Source organism: Heteronotia binoei, chromosome 8, assembly GCF_032191835.1.
Source record: "Heteronotia binoei isolate CCM8104 ecotype False Entrance Well chromosome 8, APGP_CSIRO_Hbin_v1, whole genome shotgun sequence".
Lineage (NCBI taxonomy): Eukaryota > Metazoa > Chordata > Lepidosauria > Squamata > Gekkonidae > Heteronotia > Heteronotia binoei.
The window spans coordinates 50,987,280-51,008,602 of record NC_083230.1 but is presented as its reverse complement, the minus strand read 5'-3'; the positions used below and the strand labels follow the sequence as shown (position 1 = coordinate 51,008,602).

General features: G+C 39.4%; 2 protein-coding genes across 3 annotated transcripts in view; both read right to left on the bottom strand.

The window, feature by feature from the left end:
* Positions 1 to 2,783, bottom strand: part of TPH2 (tryptophan hydroxylase 2) — a 142,627-nt gene extending 139,844 nt beyond the window's left edge. The window contains exon 1 of one of the 2 annotated variants that reach the window (XM_060244561.1): positions 2,531 to 2,783. In XM_060244561.1, coding sequence (XP_060100544.1) covers positions 2,531 to 2,635 — 105 coding nt within the window. In that variant the 5' untranslated portion in view covers positions 2,636 to 2,783. The remainder of the gene's footprint in view (positions 1 to 2,530) is intronic. The other variant, XM_060244560.1, reaches the window with a different exon arrangement.
* A 6,522-nt stretch (positions 2,784 to 9,305) lies between these two features.
* The window catches only part of TBC1D15 (TBC1 domain family member 15), a 48,732-nt gene continuing 36,714 nt past the window's right edge, over positions 9,306 to 21,323 (bottom strand). Inside the window, exons 12-17 of the mRNA XM_060245072.1 lie at positions 20,138 to 20,238; positions 17,388 to 17,487; positions 16,176 to 16,273; positions 12,471 to 12,587; positions 11,739 to 11,825; positions 9,306 to 10,745 (exon numbers count right to left, since the gene is read on the bottom strand). Of these exons, the coding sequence (XP_060101055.1) occupies positions 10,542 to 10,745; positions 11,739 to 11,825; positions 12,471 to 12,587; positions 16,176 to 16,273; positions 17,388 to 17,487; positions 20,138 to 20,238 (707 nt within the window). The 3' untranslated portion in view covers positions 9,306 to 10,541. The remainder of the gene's footprint in view (positions 10,746 to 11,738; positions 11,826 to 12,470; positions 12,588 to 16,175; positions 16,274 to 17,387; positions 17,488 to 20,137; positions 20,239 to 21,323) is intronic.

Genomic DNA, 21,323 nt, shown 5'->3' with positions numbered 1-21,323 from the left:
AAGGGGTGGCTTCTTCAGAAACACCACCCCTTCTAATCTGAGGTTCAATTCCAGGGGCAAAAGGCACTTGCAAATAATGCTGCTCCACACTTCAGTCTTCAGTAAAAGTCCAACAAAGATTTATTACAAAACAGGATTCAGATTAAAACAAAAACACAACTTTCATTTGCAACGGACTGTAAGTCCTATAAGCAAATAGTCAAGCAATTAAAATTCCATGCCGGCTTGTTTATCAGGGAGGAGGAATGCTCATTAAGCATCAAAGTCTTTTCTCAAGTGAGGCTGTGAGACAATGCCCCTGGGACAAACAGAAGCAATATAAGGAGTGTGCACACTCACTAAATTCAAACTGTCAAATGTCCGAGAGGAGTGAAGCTATTTCTTCTTACTCCCCCACAGACAGCCTTCACCAACAAGAAGAGAAAAACTTCCTCCAGCTTCCCATTTCTTTGCTGCTAGTTAAAAACTAAGAGTTTATTACTCACAGCTGTGGCTATTTAAAGGGTATGTACCAAATTTCCAACTTGCTCTGAAAATCTGGGCTAACACTATTTCCATACACTCCCCCACGCAGAAAGCGAGTGACTAACAGTCATTCGCATTTCTGCCATCAAGCGATACCCTTATTACAAATGCCACAATTATGCTGGAGGCGAAAAAACTGTGAGCTAGCTCACACTAACTCAGCTTAAAGGGAACACTGCTTACTACCCCTCTGCATATCACACCTAATCTAATCAAGCCTGCTATTGTCATTCACTTGCTATTACCATTTGGCATCTGAAATCACCTTTATAAAATTTATATCTCTGGTAGGTACATTTTATGGCACACATGGCCCGGCCCAACAAAATGACATTTATGTCAGATCCAGCCCTCATTTGACACCTCTATTTTATTATATAAGCATTAAGTAGAGACAAAGTGGGGACTGACTGACAAAAACTTCACCCCGGAAAATTTTGCTGGTTTTTAAGGCAGTACTGGAGTCAAATTTTGTTCTCTGGATAAATATTGCCTCATTTTTATCAAAGTAGTATGCAAGAAAAAGAACACAGCATTGAAGGGTAATAAAAACTATCAGTAAAGAAATCACTTTAAATGAACAAGATCCACCCCATCTCCTTTTATGCCACACTTATTTTTCTGTCCTCTTTCACTGCTTCTATACATAGATTGCTATAAATGCTACCTTTTCTTTCTTTTTTTTTAAAAAGCAATTGTTTCACCTGTGCAGGTTTTAGTGTTGTCATTATTATGAAATTCAAATAATCATAGCACACTGCTTTTTTGAACTATGTTAACAAGCAGGCCTTCAGAGGGTTCTGAGAGTTTTCTCTTTCACACCCAATCTGACTGAAATTTAATTTGGTATGCCTGTTTACAAGAAAAATAAAATTTCTTCAACAGAAGGAAAAAGCTAGAAAGGGTTAGGGCTTCAATCCTGCTGTTGCCATGCAGAACACATATGTCAACATTCAACTCCATTTTCATCCAAATGTGCATGAAGCCAAGTGTGAGTATCTCGTTGCAGATATGATATGCATGTTGAAAGTATGTGCAACTCAAAGTCTGAACACTTCACAACTATAAAAAATATGCCATTCTGTGACAACTGTCTACAGCAAAGGCTTAAAATTCAGAAAGCAACAATTACCAGATCCTTTAACATGTGAATGATTTATTTGTAACAATATCTTTATAGAAGTTTTCATATTTATTTCACTTAGATTAACAATTCTTCATATGGATGAATTACCTAATTTATTAGTGGAACTATTTATATTGTTCCTGTTGACAACTTTGCTTTCCTTGTGATGTAATTATTTTTTTAAAGAAATGTTATTAAAGAAAGTTTGTTTCATGAAACTTTTGATTCCCATGTACTCTCTAAATGCAAATCAACTATTTTAAAATACTTTTAAAAAAGTAATGACAATTATATCCGTATGGTCTTTAATGCTGCATAAGTTTACTTGGATTTTTAATCAGCATTGATTATTGGCTGCATCTTAACAATTTTTATTCATGTTTCTGCCCTTCAAACACCTAGAGTTCAGAACTGGTTTCAGAAAATCTTACATCTTAATCCCATCATCCCTGCTTGAAAAAAAAAAGTCAAATAGTTAAGACTGAACTTCTCACAGATTTCAGCTGCCATGAGATATTATAAAAGTTACATTTCAAATCTTCTGTAGAATCTGAATAGACAACTGTAAATCTGAATTTCTCAACACTAAAGCCTAAGCACATTCTCAACAGAAATAAAGGGGAAAGGATGGAGTCTAAGGGTGTGAGTTACAGAAATATTTCCTCCCAGTATTGGTTTGCAATAAAATACTTATTCAATTATCTGTGCATAAAAAATTGTGATGGGAGGAGAAGGAAGATGAGACAAATGAGATCAAACCATTATGACTTTTGCTGATCAAGCAAATTGTGTCCATTTCAAAAAGTTACTGAAACAGCTTGGAGCAATCCTAAATGTATTATTTGCTCAGGATAGATTGACAGAGTCCTGGGTACTTACTGTTACGTTGCCAAGCAGTGGGTGTTCTTGGGGCACAGCAGAATCCAAGGAGAGTCCCCGTCTTGCCCAGTATTTACTGGAGAACATCATCATTGCTGGCTGCATAGTGGATGGTGTAATTTTTTCTCTTTACAGCAGGGGGAAACCTGAGGTCAGGGCTGCCTACAGAGAGCTGTCCACCACTCTGGTGCTGAATAAGGAACAATCCAAAAGCTTGTCTCATGAAGAGTCTTTATATATGCCTGGGCAAGGACTGATGAAATGCTGATTACGAAAGCCTTGTCAAAGCTAGCACATCAAAGCCCCACCATAGCAGGAATACATTTATTCCTATAAGTGATTTTGTGTCTTCCAAACACAACAAACAACTGGGGCTATCTAGCCATCCCAGACTGCCTGCAACTTCTGATGGGCACATGTAGCAGCTGTATTTTTATTGCTAGTTCTGAACAATACCTGGCTGAGGTTTCTTCAAAAGAAGTCAGAGGGCTGCAGAAGGCATCACTGGAAAAAAAGTGCAACAAACCAACGCCTCAAACTTTAGACTCCTGAAAGTAACAGAGCTGTTTGACTACTTGACTGATGATCAAGTTGACATTCAATTATCATTTAGATAGCTTACGCTCCAAATAAGACTATATTATAGAGCGTTGTTCTCTTTATGCCAGAAATCAAGTTGTGTCCTGTTTTGCATATTACTTTTTACACCATTGTGCTCCTGTCTTCCCATTTCTATATTGTATCCCAACAATTTATTTGCACAAACTCATTTCTACAGTCTGAAAGTGCAAGATGTGAAAGGCAGTTATAAATATTCAAAGGAATTTAAAAAGTGGAGTGCTTTATTTATCTACCTGGCGCCAAATTGTGCCTGCACTGCCACTAAAACAACTTGCTGTGCTTGCCCTTGCCCTGCCTTGAACAGGCACATTCTAGGAAATACTTTTTCAATGGAAGGTAGAAACTCATGGGGGGGGGATCCTGTTTTTTTCTCCTGTAGTACACTTTTTTTTTTTTTTGCTTCAGTACACAGGATTCATTCTTCAGATGAGTGTCTGTACCACAAATCCAAGGACTTGGGGGCATACAGGTTTTCAACAGGGCAAGGATGTGCGTATTCTGATGCAGCTGTTGGGTCAGCACAAGGTAAACCCATGCTGCCAGAGAGAAAAAGCTGGAGAAAGGGGGAAGGATGGGCAGTTCAAAGGACAGACTGTGGCATAGTATCCTCTACATACTTTTTGCTTTATACTTTCATCCAACAAGCTCAGTGTGACATGCATGGTCTCTCCCCTGTGTACCCTCACAACCACCAAAGGAGGTAGTTCAGACTGGGTAACTGGGCCAAAGTCACTCAGCGAGTCATCTGAGAATGAGAACCCAGGTTTTTGCAGTTCATTCACTACGCCATATATTAAAACAGGTTTTGACTATTTTCATTAAAATTAAAATGTAAGAAGCCTATCTCATAATAGGCACTAGAAACATAATAAGACACTATGCCTCAAATCAATGTCATTAGAAATTGCATTGGTTGGTAGTTATTTGTTGGTAATTATCCCAGAGAGGCAGCAACAATACTCTCTTTTGAAAAGTGCTTAAGCTTTCACAACTCAAGAGTTCATCCTGAAGCTGAAGTACATGGGGGGAAATGCCCCAGCCAATTTGTACAAATCAAATTGTGTTAATTAGTCAACAGTTTAACAGAATATTTTCAGCATGTCTCTGAAATAAAATACCTTCATCTTCCAAGAAAAAAAGAGTGGCTAACGAAGTGCCTCAGAGATTTAAAAACAGTTTATCCAAATATACCCTCATGTGACAACTATGTTCTTCAGACATCCTTGTCCTGTGGTGCCCCATTAGAACTATCTGTACAACAACATCTAGACCATGGGCATTTCATGCAGTGGGTCTGGCAGTAGTGGTGAACCTATGGCACTGGTGCCAGAGGCGGCACTCGGAGCCCTCTCTGTGGGCATGCGCGCTCCCTCATCCCCTTCCCCCCCCCAAGCACGAGGCTCTGGAGTCATATCTCATTGAAGCTCCTCCTCTCCCCAAACTCAGGCCCCTTCCTCCAAATCTCCAGGTATTTCCCAACCCAAACCTGGCAACCCTAACTGGGCCTCCTTCAGAGACACAACAGGGCACTCCAACCTTTTTGAGCTTATGGGCACCTTTGGAATTCTGATGTGGGGGGTGCAATCACAATGCAGCCCCCAAGCACAGAGGAAAATTCCTTGCAGGTATTCCTGCAGTTTTAGGGAGGGGGTTAGATGGGACCCACTAGGGCAGGGGTGGCCAAACTTATTTAACATAAGAGCCACATAGAATAAATGTCAGATGTGTGAGAGCCACCAGACATGAAATCAGATGTCTGAGAGGAAGGAAGCAGGAAAATAGGTGGGGAGGGGGAGAGAGAGGTGGAAAGAAAGCAACTTGAATTTTAAATGCATTCTCTAAGCCACTGGCTGGCTTGAAGAAGTGGTTTAAAGAGTCAAATGCCTTCTCTGGTGGGGGCTTCAAGAGCCACATGATGTGTGTGAAAGAGCCACATGTGGCTCCTGAGTCACAGTTTGGCCACCCCTGCACTAGAGAGATGGGTATAAGGCAGCTTCACATTTTCATGTGGCCAAGACCTGGTTGCATTTCATATTTCAAAACTGTTGTGGCACAGTCCAAGCCGAAGGGAAGAAAGCATGGGTGTGTGGGGATGCAGGTGGGTGGGAAGGAGAGATCAGGACCTTGAATCAAGCACGGTTTTTTGAAGGGATGTGGGTTTGTTACAGGAAATGTTGGATCCCACTAATCTGGCAGAAACAGTTACCAGGATCACCTTTGGTTTAGGAGTGGAAAGGGAGGAACTGCAGGCTTCCTTGCTTTCAAATACAATGCTTCTGATAGCAGTATCTGAACAGAGCTCTTTCAAGCTACAGGGATCATAAGGCAAATTGTTGATAAGCTGTTTTTGAACTGTTGCACTGCTGTTCTGGTTTTCCAGAGCATCCCTGACAAGTGTTTGTCCAGCCACTGCTTAAAGACTGCCAGTGAGGGGGTTGATTGCACTGTTGAACAACTCTTATTGTTAAAAAGTTTTTCCTATGCCAGCCCTCTCCTCTGCTGCCAGCAGGAACAGCTCCCTGCCTTCCTCTAAGTGGCAGCCCTTCTAATACTTCAAAAGAGCAATCATATCTCCCCTCAACCTTCTCTTCTCCAGACTGAATATCCCCAAGTCCCTTAGCCTTTCCTCATTGGCTTGCTCTCCATGGTTACTTGGAAGTAATCTACAGTGAGCACTGTGACACCTACTCTCTACACATGCACAGGATTGCAGTTTTAGTTTAAAGAAAGAAGATATTGGATTTATATCCCACCCTTCACTCTGAATCTCAGGATCTCAGACCAGCTCACAATATCTTTTATCTTCCTCCTCCACAAAAGACACCCCGTGAAGTAGGTGGGGCTGAGAGAATCTCTCCCAGAAGCTGCCCTTTCAAGGACAGCTCTGTGATAGTTATGGTTGACCCAAGGCCATTCTGGCAGCTGAAAGTGAAGGAGTGGGGAATCAAACCTAGTTCTCCCAGATAAGAGTCCAGACACTTAACCTCTACACCAAACTGGCCCTCCTTTCTCACATCAGACTTTCTAGTTAATGCAATTCAGACTATCCCTGAAGTTTCCAAGGGTAGCCTTGCTCATCCATAGTAGAACTAGATTCAAGCCCAGGAGCACCTTAGAGACCAACAAGATTTGGAGGAGGAGGCACAAGCTTTCCAGCATTAGATAAATGGAGCTTTGACTCTCAAAAATCTTATTCTCTAAGGTGCTGCTGGACTCAGATTTAGTCATATAAATCAGTGGACTCCTTTCATCAACTTTATTAACTAACATATCATGTATTCCCTGCCTTCCTCCCCCAAAAGGACACTGAAGTGGTTTGACACACTCTCCCCTTCTCTTTTATCCTCACAACGAACCTATGAGGTGAGTTAACTCAGAGTATATTACTGGTCCAAGGTTTCCCAGCAAGCTGCCAGGGCAGAGTGGGCATATGAATCAGGACCTCCCAGATCTGATTTGGACACCCTAACCACCAGCTCCTACTAAACACACTATATTTTAATGTATTCTTTTTTCCTAATGGCAAACTAGAATGTTTATAATGTATGTTACATGTTCAAAAGTAAATTAGGTGGACAGGAACACCTCTGGGAAAGACATGTTCTCAGTTTAACCCAGACCTGTAAGCAACCGAGCAATGAACAGCCTCCATTTATTGCCTTATGGCACTCTCACCATCATTCTCCCATTCTGACATGTTACTATTTTGTTGCTTTCCTAAGCAAATGCTATTCAGAACAAATGTTCTTTCTGTTTGTTAATTTCACCATGAGGTTTTTTTTTCTAAACGAAAACCTCAGTATTCAGGTTAAATTGCCGTGTTGGCACTTTGCGTTAAATAAGTGGGTGTTGGGTTGTTTGGGCACTCGGTCTCTAAAATGTTCACCATCACTGGTCTATGGGATGATCTACTAAAGTGAGTGCAGAGGGTGCCTTTGTACTGTACATTTTGGAAGGCATGTAAGAAAGTATGCAGGGGAGGGTAAACTGTCCCAGATTTGACTTTTTCACAGAGTAGTTTTTTAAAGCGCACTCTACATTTCATTTCAGTGCTTTTAATCTGTAACCTGTGCTTTGTGAAGCTTGCATTTTAAAAAAAGTATTAATTGGAATTTATATTGTGCATCCTGGCATTGTTAGATACCTTGAGCCTGAGATGAAGCAGGATATAAATATTTTAAATAACCCAACCATCTCCATGTAGTATATTGTGGTTTTGTCTGAACACTTTACAGTGCAATCCTATGCGGTATTACTCATCTAAGTTAATTTAAATCAATGGGAAATAACCCTGCCCTGCAGGTTTTCTATCTTGATACTGCTGGACTTTTAAGGGTTAAAAAACCCTTTTCATCCAAAGATATTCAAGGATTTGTGTACTTGCCACTGACTAGATTTCTGAGCACCATCATTCCATCTATGTTTTTTTTGTATAAGATATTAACTTGTATATAGGCTCCAGAATAGTCATGCTGATGAAAAGGGGGAGAGTATGTGTTCCCCCTTCATAGGTTGAGCAGAACATAAATATTGCTTCCTTAAAAAATATGTGCATGTATTACATAGTACCACTGGAATCAAATGATTTAATAAACTGGTCAATGCTTTATTCCAAGAAAGTGATTCCACTTTATCCAAGTGACAAAGACTCACATAGTCAGTTCAAAAGAAACTGAATAAGGGACAGCAGATTACAATGAGTAACCAACAAACACATTTTGCACCAGAGGATATAGATTTTCACTTTAAAACCCATTTTTTCTTTTAAGAAGATAAGCCTCTGCAACTGCCAATGTTAACTTTTCATAGCTGCAAAAATGGGCTTAATAACATGAATGACTGAAAGCTCTTGAAAATGTCTCAAAGGTCTGATACTCAAGTGTCAGAGTGAGCTCTGCACCTACAGCAAGATCTGCACACACAGCAGCATTTTCAAGCCCCACGTTTAAAAAAGCACTCCCCTAGTACATCACACTGGCCTCTCAAACTGAAGGAGTTTTTTGGCAAAGTTCCAGTTGTGGGAAAGGGGCAAAACCAAATAATGAAAATCTCAAATACGTACATGAAAAGTATTGAACTTGCCTAAAGGAGTTTCCTGGATTACAGATCCTCATATATCCTCAGTGACACTGTTTTTTCATGGTATTCACATTAAGACAATGCAATTAACAATGTAGAGGTATACAGATCTGTGGCACTCATGCCACTTGACCCTTCTTTTTCCAGCAGCCAGCAGTTCGCTGCAGTTCTCAATGTAAAAATGCCTTCAAGTATAAATATGCTAGTTTTAGAACCTTCCCACATTCAGTTTATAGACTGTGCTAGAATAATTCTTAAGTCTTAGGGCAATGTACACATAAAATACAGAAAAGCCAGAGCTCGAATGGACAACAGAAAAGGCAGAATGGTTCAAAAATTATTTCCTGTGAGCAGGAAATGAAAGACCAGGGATGCCAGGGCCTTGAATCCTTGCCTTTCTGTAGAACAGGTTTCTTTGTTATTAACTGATCAAAGATAAGCACATTGGTGATATTAAAGCCAAGGATTGCAGATTTCACATACTGATGTGGGTCTTGTAACTGGAAGATTAGTAAGTTCTCCGCCATTATTGCAGCATCTTGTTTTTATCTCCTGCAGTGACAGGAGTGCAGTGCTGTATGTTTTTTCAAAAGGTCTATAGAAGAAAGTTAATCCTTCATGGACTTTGGAGACATCTGAAAAGCTGAAGTCATTGCTTGCATTATTTCACCCCCTCCCCAACAAAGATTAAAAAGTATGTAGTCTGGTTTCACTGCCAATATGTGATCTGGAAACTGCTCTGTGCAGTAGTAGTGAAAAGCAGACGCAGCAATACTCAAAGCACTGCAAACTGCACAGTTCAAGTACCCAAATAAAATCCATTTGGTTTGGCTTTCAAGTGCCTAAACATGGGTGTTGTTCTCTATCAATGAGACAAACACATTTACATTTCTCCATACTTTGGGCACATTGTTAACCTTATATTAATTTTTAAAGCATTCTGCTGTAGCAGAACTGGACTGCTCTTCATTATCCACTTGAAATCTGTGTGCAAATCACAGAAATGTATTGCGGGGGGGGGGGGGGGGGGGTTGACGGCCACACTGTATTACTCCCTAAAAATATCTTAACACCATTATGTAAACTTTGCATTTTATTTCATAATATGTACAATGGTTCTCGAATAGAAACAAGTACACTGGATCAGTTCAGTCAGATTCCACATAACTATAAAATATCACAGAATGGCACAGTATGAGCTTGTAGTTCTCCTATGCAAGTAATTTATTGTTAAGGGCAAAGGGCATAATTCACCAGCCATTTCTTGTATGCAAACTGAGACTCCCCACCACACACACACTGAAGTTGTGCAGGGGAACCAAAGTAGAAGCACACACTCAAAGTGATTAGTAGTTTACATTTAATTTTGACCTGCTTATAAATATTGCCAAGTCTAGCATAAAGGCAATTTAAGTAGGTTTCTACAAGGTACTAATATACTATTAAGCAAATATAAACATTAGTTAGGTAATGAAGAAAGCTGCTGCAAAATTACATCAGGTGTACAACGGAATATTTTCACATATATATTTATCCTTGTTTTAAAAAAAGGTTTTCAAAAATAGCCAGAGTTGAAGCTATGTATTAAAATTTGGTCAGAGAACTGTTTGAATGAACAGCCAAGCTTCACTTAGTCAAAATAGTGAAAATAGATTTATCCTTTAATACTTGCAACTTTGAATATGTATCTAATTCATACATACATATGTATAAGTGAAGAGATGTTAATACGTAAAAAGTACTGTTCAGCCACCTTGGATTACAAAAAAAATCAGAATCCAGGAGCAGCACAAATGAAAATCTTCATTGCAAATCTACATTGAGCCACCACAAAAACTTAGAAAGTGTTTTTGTAAACATCTGAGAAGGAATGCAATCCTTTCATTTACAAAGCACTATTAATTATGAAATTAGCATCTTTTCACTTAGGAAACAGTACATAAGAGTTTTTGAATCTTATTAAATCCAAGAACCATCAATGCTGAAAAGTTTTAAAAGTGAAAGCAATACAGATGTATCTATTCCCAAGCCGTTCCTATTCAGCTGATTTCCATAACATCAAAGAGAAAAAATGCACTTGGCTACAAAAATATTAAGGAATGTTATTGAAAACAAAAAGGCTATTTTGGTAGAAGAAACTACAAAAATAATTAGGTCAAACTTTGATGCATTACAGTACACAATCTCTTTCCCAAATCTTTAAAGCTTAATCAACACAATTTTTAAAATATCCACTCTCAAGTGCCTGAAAGAAACAGAACAGCTGTAATAAAGTGTCTCTTCAAAATGAAACCAAACAACCATACAAGTGTCAATCTGTGGCCTCGGTGTGGGCCTCCTGCTCAGGGCTCTCCTTTGTTCCGTTGCTTGTGGCCAGAGGCATGGAGAGCCCTGGATGTGCTGATGTAGCTTGATGGATCCCCCCAGCAGTCTCATCTTCCCCGTTGTCAGAGTCTGGTGTTGTCACAGCACTATTTTCTAATCCCAAAACCTCGCAGACTGCTTGAGGCAATTCCTGTGAAGAAATACTTGATTCAGTTTGCTGTTTTTCTATTATTCAAAAGTCAACACAGTGGAACTGTACATAACATACACATTTATGAATGGACAGACACCAAGTTAGTGCTAAAATACATATTCTGGTAATTCTGAAAGAAATGTTTGCTTTCAGTCACTGAAGGGCATGCTGTGCGTTCCATACAGAACTGTACTTCTGCATTCGCAATGGCTGGGTTCCAAATCACATACATAAATTCACTTTTTGGCCTTCAGAAAAAAAACAAGCCCTTTTCAGTATCCAATTGTGCCAGCAGCCCAGCAACTGTGCATGTTGTGAGTCTGCTATCCATGAGGTTCCTGATACACATGGTCACCATGCTGTCTGAAATGGAACTGGGGAACTTGTGCACTTTGTATGTCTGTACAAATCAATCCCGAAAGATCCAGTGGTCAGTTTACATATACCAAAACTACTAACTACTGTATGCTAAATACTGTGAAACAAATCTGCATATCTGAATGTCCTTGGCCAATAAAAGACATGCACAGCTGAAGTTCAGGTGGGGAGGAAGAAAAAAACATTTATTGAAATAACTGGAGAGCAGAGTCAAACCAAAGCCTGCATACCGAGCTGCTCTAAACTCTTTCAAAATGGTTACATCTTATAGACCTTTGATGACACGTTGGCACATGTTATCATATACATGTACAAAATGGCTACAACATTCCCCATTTAGACAGCATTGTGACTGAATGTATCAGAAAAATCTACGCACAGTGAGGAGGCCTCCCAGTATGCATGGATGCAATGTCTCAAAAGGGCTAATAATGAGAGCATAAATCAACACTGGCAGTTGACTAAGAACAAATAGCATCCAACAATTTATCATGAACAGCATTTCTCAAACCCAGATTTGAGTTATTTTCTACACATGCACACATACACACACACACCACATTCATGTGTCTACCACATGCAATGCTCAGACAAAACATGCTTTACTTTTACCTTGCAATTCATCATTTGAACAGAAATGGCATCTGCTTTGCAAAGTACTTCCTCCACATTAATTTTCATAGATAGTTCATTGATATGCTATGACATAACAAAAAGAATGATAAAGTGCATAAAAGCATATGTGATCAGTAGCATTCATTTCAGTATCTAGACTAAAAAGTCCATCATATGGCAACACTGGGCAGGGCAGTTCCTCAGGCTCAGGTGTGGACACCCACCACCAGCACCTCTGGCTCTTGTAGGAAATTCTCAGCATCCAGGAGTAATCTTGCTTTGAACTGGGGATTGGAAGACCTCTCCTAGCCCACAGAAAAGTAATCTGAAGCCACACTGACAGACTCAGTGGCACCATTTTATACCAGGTGGAACTCCTTGGCCCAAAGTAGTTTGGGAGGCTATATTTGCTTCAAGTCAATAAATAGGTCCTCCAGTTAGACCTAGACATCAGTCAGCCTTTTAAAACCACAACTGAATAAGAGCTGTTTCCTAAAGCAGCATCTCTCAATAGGATGGGTTACTATGTTAGTAACATGTACAAATTTTTAACACTGCCAATCAGAGTAAAAACACCACTAACAACATTTGTTATGCAGTCTCGCTCCTTACGAGAGTCAAGAATTAAGTAGGAGAGTTACAGATCCTCAGGAACACCCTTAATTTTCAACATAAGACAGAGACTAAAAAAGGAGCAATTTGGATTTTAAATTAATATACAATTGATACCTTCAATATTTCATTAAAGCCATAATGTTTCTTCATTATTTGCTGCTTTTCAGATTCCAGGATAGCACAACAGATAAGAAGGTGGAAGTTCTGGCACGGCAACTCAGTCCACATTACCTATTAAAATATTAAAGTTGCTGTTTAATTGAGAACCTGGACATTTCCCCTGAAAATATAATGGTATAGTTTTAACCACCTACATGAGCCTTGTGTTGTATTACTCTATTTGTGAAATGTTTCTGTATTTGGAAGAAACTGCACTTTGGCATGTTTTGCCTACTTCTGTATCTTAAAGCTATCAAAACTAAAATGTCAGAAGGACTTCCCAGAAATTGAGGTCTTTTGGAGAGACCCTTCTTTGGATGAACCAGTTTTCTAAGTAGACACAGTTAGTGACTGGGCTTAAGGCCTTCTCAGTGTAGACATTACATCTAGAGAATGTCCCTCCCCAGTCCTTCGAGGTTTGCTCGACATCTTCCTACATTCAGGCACCAGGTGAAGCCTTTATTCTTCTGTTTTGCCTTCAACTGTGTTATTGTTTGTTAATGACTGTGACCTTGCTATGTCACCCTCTGGATTATTCAACTGATAATTTTTAATACTGAAGTTGTTTCTGTATTATTCTGGTAGTAGATGAGATCAAGGTTGCCTGGTCTATCAGGTCAGGGCAATACTGTATGCTGTAAGCCACTTTGAATATTAGGAAAATAGGACATAACTACTTACCAATAAGGAAAAATACAGTAAAGTTGGAAAAGGATACATAGTCAAGAATCCCAAGATGTAAGAATATATAGCCTAGTAAGTTTTTACAAAGTGGAAATTAACAGACTAGTTCAGGGGGCCCTAATGTGGTGCCCATGGGTGCCATGGCACCTCCTGACACCTTTTCTGGTGCTCACCAAATGTTTTAAGAAAGTGGGGAGGCGCACAAGGTTTTGTCCAGCAAGGCTTCTAATTGGCCACTGGAGATGATTGGCTGTGAATTTTTTTAAAAAAATGTTGCTTTGGCAGCAGCTGCCACTACAGCACAGAGATCTTCATAGTATGTAAGCTCCAGCAACAATATTGCAGCTAGCTCCACCTTCTGCAGCAGCCATTTTCTACCTGTGTCTACCACACTGTGTCAGAATTCCAAAAGTGCTTGCAGGCTCAAAAAGGTTGAAGATCTATGGTCTAGTTAAAATGCTGTTTGGGGGGAAGTTAGCTAAAGCACATATGTGGCAAGATAGGTATGAAGTTACTGCTTCAGCAACCTGTTCCTATATTTACATGGAAGTAAGTCCAACTGACTTCCACATTTTTGCTCTTAAGTAAATTTAAAGAGGATTACAGTCTTTAATCTCCAAATATTCTTTCCCCAATCCCCATCATAATCCCCAAAACTTCATTCAGAGGAAAAAGAGAACAAGTTATACTCTACAGTAGTATAAATGAATGCTTCCATGGGAGTTTATTTTTATAACGTGGAAGTTTGAGTTAAAGCACTCAACCTTTCCCTCCACTATTTAAAACTGTGTCTATAATTCCAAAAATCTCTACAGAATTCTTTTTTTTTTGTAGAAACTTAATTATATCCCCCCAAAAAAGAGATGGACAATCTTTAATTATAGATTTTATTAAAGGTTATAAATGTTTCAGCGTTAGTGGTTCTAATTAAACCCTTATCTACACAGTTCATAAGCAAGGTACTGTATTTTTCTATCTATAATTAATTTCTTATTACAGATTTTCAGAGAACCTTAAAACAAACAGCAGGGATAGGTCCTGGCAGTGTCTGCCATCCACAATGAGTATGAAATATTTCCAGCAAGTTCCTGGGATTCTCATGTGGGAGTTTAAAGTTGGGAGTAGAGAACCAACAGTGTTTTTGAAAACATAACTGAGTAACAGCTTGGCTTAATAACACAATAATTCTGAAAACTACAAGCTCCCCATTCTTTACCAGAAACATCCTGTCTTGCACAGTAGTCAACCAGTTCTTCTGGACAGTGAAAAACAGGGCACAGAGGTCAAGGCCTTCTGCGGATGTTGCCTCCTGGCTCTGAGATTCAGAAGATTAGTGGCTCTGAATGTGAAGGTTCCCCTCAGTCACCATGGCTAGTAACCATTGATTGACTTATCCTCCATGAATCTATCTAATCCCCTTTTAAAGCTGTTTATTCCTTTGACCATTCTCTGGCAATAAATTCCACATTTTAATCACTCTCTGTATAAAATAACATTTCCTTCTGTCTGTCCTGAACTGTAATGCTCACCAGATTCATTGGATGCCCTCAACGTCTAGTATTTTGGGAGACAGAGAAAATTCCACTTTGTCAACACTCTCCAAGCTTTTCATTCCTGTGCCTGCACACTGGACTGCATTCTATCCTATGGGATCACAGGACAGAATGGATTCCTTTTTGTCTTATGAACCCATAGGAAAGACTGGATTCCGTTCTGGTCTATGAGCCCATAGGAAGGAGCGGAGTCTATTCTCTCCAATGGGCCCAGAGGAGAAAGTGGACTCCAGTCTCTCCTATGAGCTCATAGAACAGGATGCACTCCAGTCTTTCCTATGGACTCATGGAGGTGGAGAGAACAGAGAGGTTGGCGAGACGCCATCACAGGAGCATAAAGGCAGATGGAGGTTCTCCCATCGTTGGAGCATTATGGGCCCATGGGTGGCTGAACTGGTAAGGCAGCAGCAAGGGAGGTTGAAGGAGCAGATGGGGGCCCACTGGGCAAGTCCTATGGTTGCAGGAAAGCTTGGTGTTCTTTAAGATGGCAACGAGGGCAGTTGTTGAGGGGAATGGTGGCATGGGGGGATTCCGACGGTGGTGGGAAGACTTGGCAGGCGGTGGAGAGGCGGCAGCAACGATGTTTTGGGATGCCTACTGGGTGAGTGCAACAGTTGCAGGGAGTCTTGGTAGGAGGCAGCAAAGTGGCGGCGGCATTGTTTGTGGAGGGGGGGGGCCTCCTGGGCGTGACGGATTGTAGTTGGCAGCATTGGAAGTTTTGTGGGGGTTGGATGTAAGAAGAAGGGTGAGGGTTGGCACTCAATCACCCAGCAGGAAGATCTGCTTTTGTTGCAGGGAATGTCGAGAAGCCCACACAGTGTGCGGGCGACAGAGAGGCTACCCAATGGTAGTGGGAAGTGGTGACAGTTGGACTGTCAGCCAACAGTCGGTGCACCACAGACCCAGTGAGCCCCAACCAATCAGGGTGCTGGATTTTGCCACCACAACATGGGTGGTCTCTGACTGGGTGGAAAGGCAGCATAAAAATGTTTTACATAAATAAAGAAATGTTATATGTTGTGTGGCTTACCTACAACACCTAACTGAAGCATTTTCATTTGAAGGGTGGAAGCGGGCAAGCTTTTTAAGATTTTTCCCTTAATACGTAAGCATTTAAGCAAATGAGCACAGAAAAAGCCAATTTAACAATGAATCAGACCACTAGTTTATCAAGGTCAGTATTGTCTGCTCAGATTACCAGCTGTTTTCCAGGGTCTCAGGCAGAGATATCACCCATTACCTGATCTTTTTAATCAGAAAGGCTTGAACCTGGGAACTTCAGAAAGCAAAGCAAATACTCAACAACTGAGTCCCTCAATTCTGTGATTACTTTTGATTACATATTACATTGCTCAAATCATAACAATTTCAGCATTTAAGATGGTACACTATAAGACCATTTAGCTTTTAGCCATTTTCTTACCTCCCATAAACGAAGAATATCTTGAAAACTAAATTCCCTTTTAAATCTTATTAGAAGCCACCGGAAGCAAAAATAAAGGTATCCCGAATCTTGAGATTCTATTAGGAAATTGTAAAAAAAAATCCTTTATATAAAACTCATAGTTATTATTATGACTGAGTTACACTTAAATAATAAATTTTAACCCCAAAACCAACTGATAGAAGAGGTTACACACATTGCTTTTAATGTGTATTTCTTTGAACCAAATTCTCATGTATCTAGTGTTAAAAAATACTCCCCCTTTTTTTCTCTTTGTGGTGCCAGAGGTCACTGTGTTGCATAGTACTCAACCATCCAGAGCTTGAAAACATACTTTGACAAGATTCACTGTTCTCATTTTTTATACTGAAAAGCTCATACCAGTATGGCTTATTTATTAAGTTATATTTTAATTAAAACTATTTTGAACCTCAGATATTAACTAATAAATTTTCATGAATTTTAAAATAACAAATCTAAAATAAAATTGTCTACATTTTTGTTCCTTTCAACCTCAGAAATATATTTATCTGTGGCAAGTTAAACATTCTGCTGGCTGTCAGAAAGGGCTGTATCTTGCAAGAGTACTCAAAATCATTTCCTGGATAATGAGTTCAGGTTGTGCAAAAACTACCCTGATGGGAGAAGATCAGATTTCTAGGGTTGCTTCTGACTTCTGAAGTGTTAACTGGCTGTACTTTGGGGACACTGTTTACAACCATATAGGTAACAATGCCCTAAGAAGGAAAAGTTGTAGAGCCACTTTGTTTTGCCAAAAAAAAAGAAAGAAGAAGCCAACTGGGGTACCTAATTTATCACAAGAGTTAGTAGAAGGTTAACAAATCTACAGAAAAGCACAATGACTTTTTAAAACAATTATTCTAGTCTAAACGTATTTGGGAGGGGAGAAAGACATAAGGGAAGAACGGGTACTGTGGCTTATTCTGATTCGTCATACAAGCCTTCTACTTTGAACACTCATTGTCAGTTCAGGTCAAAAACCAAGTCACTGCTACAGTCTGGAACTAACAGTAAAAAACACTTAGATGGCTGGATTAAAATAATATCAGATCAGCATATACCTCTGTTTAGAACAGTTAAAACAGTAATTAGGAGGTTTAAATAATGCTTTGGTGTTGCTGAATATGCTCCTAAGAACAACAGTGAGTTGCTTTGCATTATTATACATACCTAAGTAACTGCAAAATTCACTATCTAGCAAGCGAAGCAAAGTACTGAGCTGAATTAGCTGTGTCTTCATACCCTGCATTTGCTCCTCAAAATTCTGATGCTTAAGGGGGAAGAAAAATGACAAATAAAAGTTTTTGACTGTTTGAGTGAAAACAACTGAGTCACAAAACTAACCATAATTTTAACTTTTGGACCCAATGGGTAATATAACAGTCTGATATGCTGTATATTTACAAATTCAGATACCAGTTTGCTAACTTTAACCATATAGATATTTGAGCAACATGTTAATATATTGCATATGGAAGCCAAGCTCTTATGTGCAATGATAGCTATACTTTATTTTCCTAAACTGTATTTGAAGTGCCAACTTATGTAAAGATAAATGTCACTGCTTCTAATTTGGAAACAGGAAAACAGCAGAAAAAAGATATGTGGAATAAGGAGTAAAATTACACAATCAGGAGTACTTCTGGCCCAAAAAGTTGCCTCAGCATCTGATAGAAAACCATGTATGCAGAGTAGAAATAATTCTTAATTTTTTTAAAAAATATATATAGATAGATCACATTGGAAACTGACAATTAAGTGATATGCTGGTCCATATTCATCCACCTGTGTAAGCAGTGATGTGTGTATGCCTGTGTATTGCAATATTAAAATATAAAAACAGCCTTGCTGGATCAGACCAATAGTCCATCTAGTCCAACATCCTGTCTCACACAGTGGCCAGCCAGTTCCTCTGGACAGCCAGCAACAGGACACTGAAGCCAAGGACTTCCCCTGATGTTGCCTCCTGGCTCTAGGATTCAGAAGATTAGTGCTAATAGCCATTGACAAACTTATCCTCTATGAATCTATCTAAAGCTGTTTATTTTATATGACCTTTTAAATAACCATTTAAAGCTGTTTATGCCTATCAGAATCTTTTCATCTGATTTTTTGAGGACAATGTATTTCAGAAATTTGGAGGTGGGGGGAAACTACAGCCATATATAATGCACAAGTGAGTTCTCATTTGTCATGTTACACATATGGTGCCTCAATCCATCTCATACCAAACTGACTGAACTTACATTCTAACCTGGCTCAACACACAGTGAAAAAGGAACACAGAAAGAGGAAAGGCTTGAACTCTATGGCTTTCCTCTGTGCATACTAATTTCTGGGCACTGAAGAGGCCATCCTTTGCCTGGGAAGATCACTTCTTCTGATGGTGGACACTTCTGCTTATGCTGAACCAGTATCCATCAATGAGTTGCAAAGTGCCTACTGCTGAGAGGAATGTGTTCTGCAGCTGAAGATTGCCTCCACAGCACCAAGAGAAATGAATGCAAAGTTATAGGATCTAAAGCAAAAGAACGTCTTAGATTTGGAGCATAATCCTATCTCTTCATCCTGCACACTAGGGAGGGGCTCCATCAAACATAAATGAAATGCTCTGGTTCCATAGTAGCCTATTGATGTCCCAAAACAGAAATGAAATCCAAACAATACCTTTTATTAGAAACAACCTAATTTACAATAAGCAGAGCCCTGTGGCGCAGAGTGGTAAAGCTGCATTACTGCAGTCCTAAACTCTGCTCATGACCTGAGTTCAATCCCGGTGAAAGCTGGATTCAGGTAGCCGGCCCAAGGTTGACTCAGCCTGCCATCCTTCTGAGGTCAGTAAAATGAGCACCCAGCTTGCTGGGGGGAAAGTGTAGATGACTGGGGAAGGTAATGGCAAACCACCCCGTAAAAAGTCTGCCGTGAAAACGTCGTGATGGAATGTCATCCCAGAATCGGAAACGACTCGTGCTTGCACAGGGGTCTACCTTACCTTAATTTACAATAAACATTATGCAAGCTTTTGAGTTCACCAGGCTGCATGCTATAAAAATTGAAAAGTGGGAGGGAGTCAGGTCATTCTTTGCCTATATGCATTTCAAAGAATGCCAGTAAGATCAGGTCATAACATAATTACCTGAAAAATCTGTTTCTCCACCCCATCTTTTAAAATTTTGTCTAACCCCAGCTTGAAGAAAAGTTATGATGAGCTCATAAGCATTCACAATGACTTGTGTAAATTTAATTGATACTAATAAAAGGCATTACATATATGGACCAATATGGCTGCTTCCAACTTTACGCTACTGATTTGCCAATCATGCTTGTTTGCTTAAGCATTTCTGCTATGTTAAGATCTTCCTCTGTATGCACATTGCTTGTATGTATCTCAGTGGCCTGAACACTGAGCCTGAGGAATGGAACTTGTTTTACCCACTTGCTGGCTTCTCTGTATCCAATGTCATGACTTCAGTGAAATCTTCAAATGCAAACAAACGATTCCATAAAAGGGGTAAGCAGCTGCACTGGAGGTAAATGAAGTGATGCCAGGAAATTTAAGGTCCACAGATCAGACCATAACTGGTTTACATATTTTGATGTTGCAAATCTGGCATGTGTGAAGTATTGGCAGGTACAGATTACAGATAGCTAACCAGAAAAGAGATCTGAATTAACCAATTTCAGATAACTTGCATTTTTTATAAAGACATGCAATCTGGAATACCTCCACTGCTTCCTTCCTCAATTTCCTTGATAAATACTAAAATTATATTTCATACTTGGATCCCTTCTCTTATACCATAAAAGAAATAATACGCAGATAAGACTTCCAGAACAGCTAATTACCGTAAGTTTAAACTTTAAACAGGGAAAATAAGCTATTTTAACTCCATAGTAAAAACAAAAATGAAATTATTTACCATTTGATCCATATACAGTGCAAAACACCAAAAAGCATCCACTTCATTCTCCATCACATATAAAATAGGGGAAAGCAAATCACTCATTCCTTGAACATATCCTAAAATAAAGAGAAATGAGAATCAACTGAATGGGATCTCTGAATTTCAATTGAAAGCTTTAAGCAATCATTGACAATAAGTCTTTCCTTTCCAAAAGTGCCAAGTTTTGCATGAAAGATCAAAAACCAAAATATATTTACAATAAGCACTTCCACTCCTTATAAACGGTCTGCAATATCCAAGCATGCACTAATATATTAAGCAACCCTACCACATTGTTATGAAGTTCAGATTCTGCAGTAGTTCAGAAAATGCAGACATGCACATTTCTTAATTCTGCACTGCCAAAGGCAGTGATTTAATGTGAATTACCATACTTTTCCAGGGACAAGCTGTAAAATATTTATGATAAAGTTTAACACCACATTTTTACAATACAAACACAGAATGTTCAAAGCTTTCACCATTCAAATAATCTCACTTTTATCACCAGAAAGGGGTTTTTCATTTTATCTATCTCCACCCCATCCAGACATCCAGTGCCAGATTTGCCATTGTACTTAGGTATGCTTAAGCACAGGGCCCTGTTGGCGAAGGGGGGCCCCCATCTTTTTTCCAATTTTTTTTCAAAATCCTGCTGAAATGTATTAAAATATATCGCCATTGATTCATCATAAGCTTTTGCACATATTAGTAACCTAAAATCAGGTTGATCTACTTAAACTTTTCAGATATAACGAATTCAAAAGCTGCTCCATATGTGTAACTTGATAGCAAATGGTGAAAACAACTGCAGTTTTTAGTAAGAAAAGCTCATCATTCAATATCAGAAAAGACATTGAACGATTCAGCATAAAATTTTACACAATATAACATATTAAAAATATTGTTGTATTGGTGAAAATCTCACGTTTAGTGGCTAGCAGCATTCAATTCATAAATGCAGTCTGCATTGTGTGATGTTTTCCCTGCTGTCTAGTGCGAGCGGCGATATCATATGGTGGTAGGAAGATACAGAGGGTAAGGGAGAATATGTGTGTCTGTGAGCGTGTGTGCATGTGAACGCTTCCAGTTATGTGCCATAGACAGCAACAGTTTTCGAGCGGTTTTCTCAAACAGGTGTGTGTGTGTGCCTCTCTCCTCT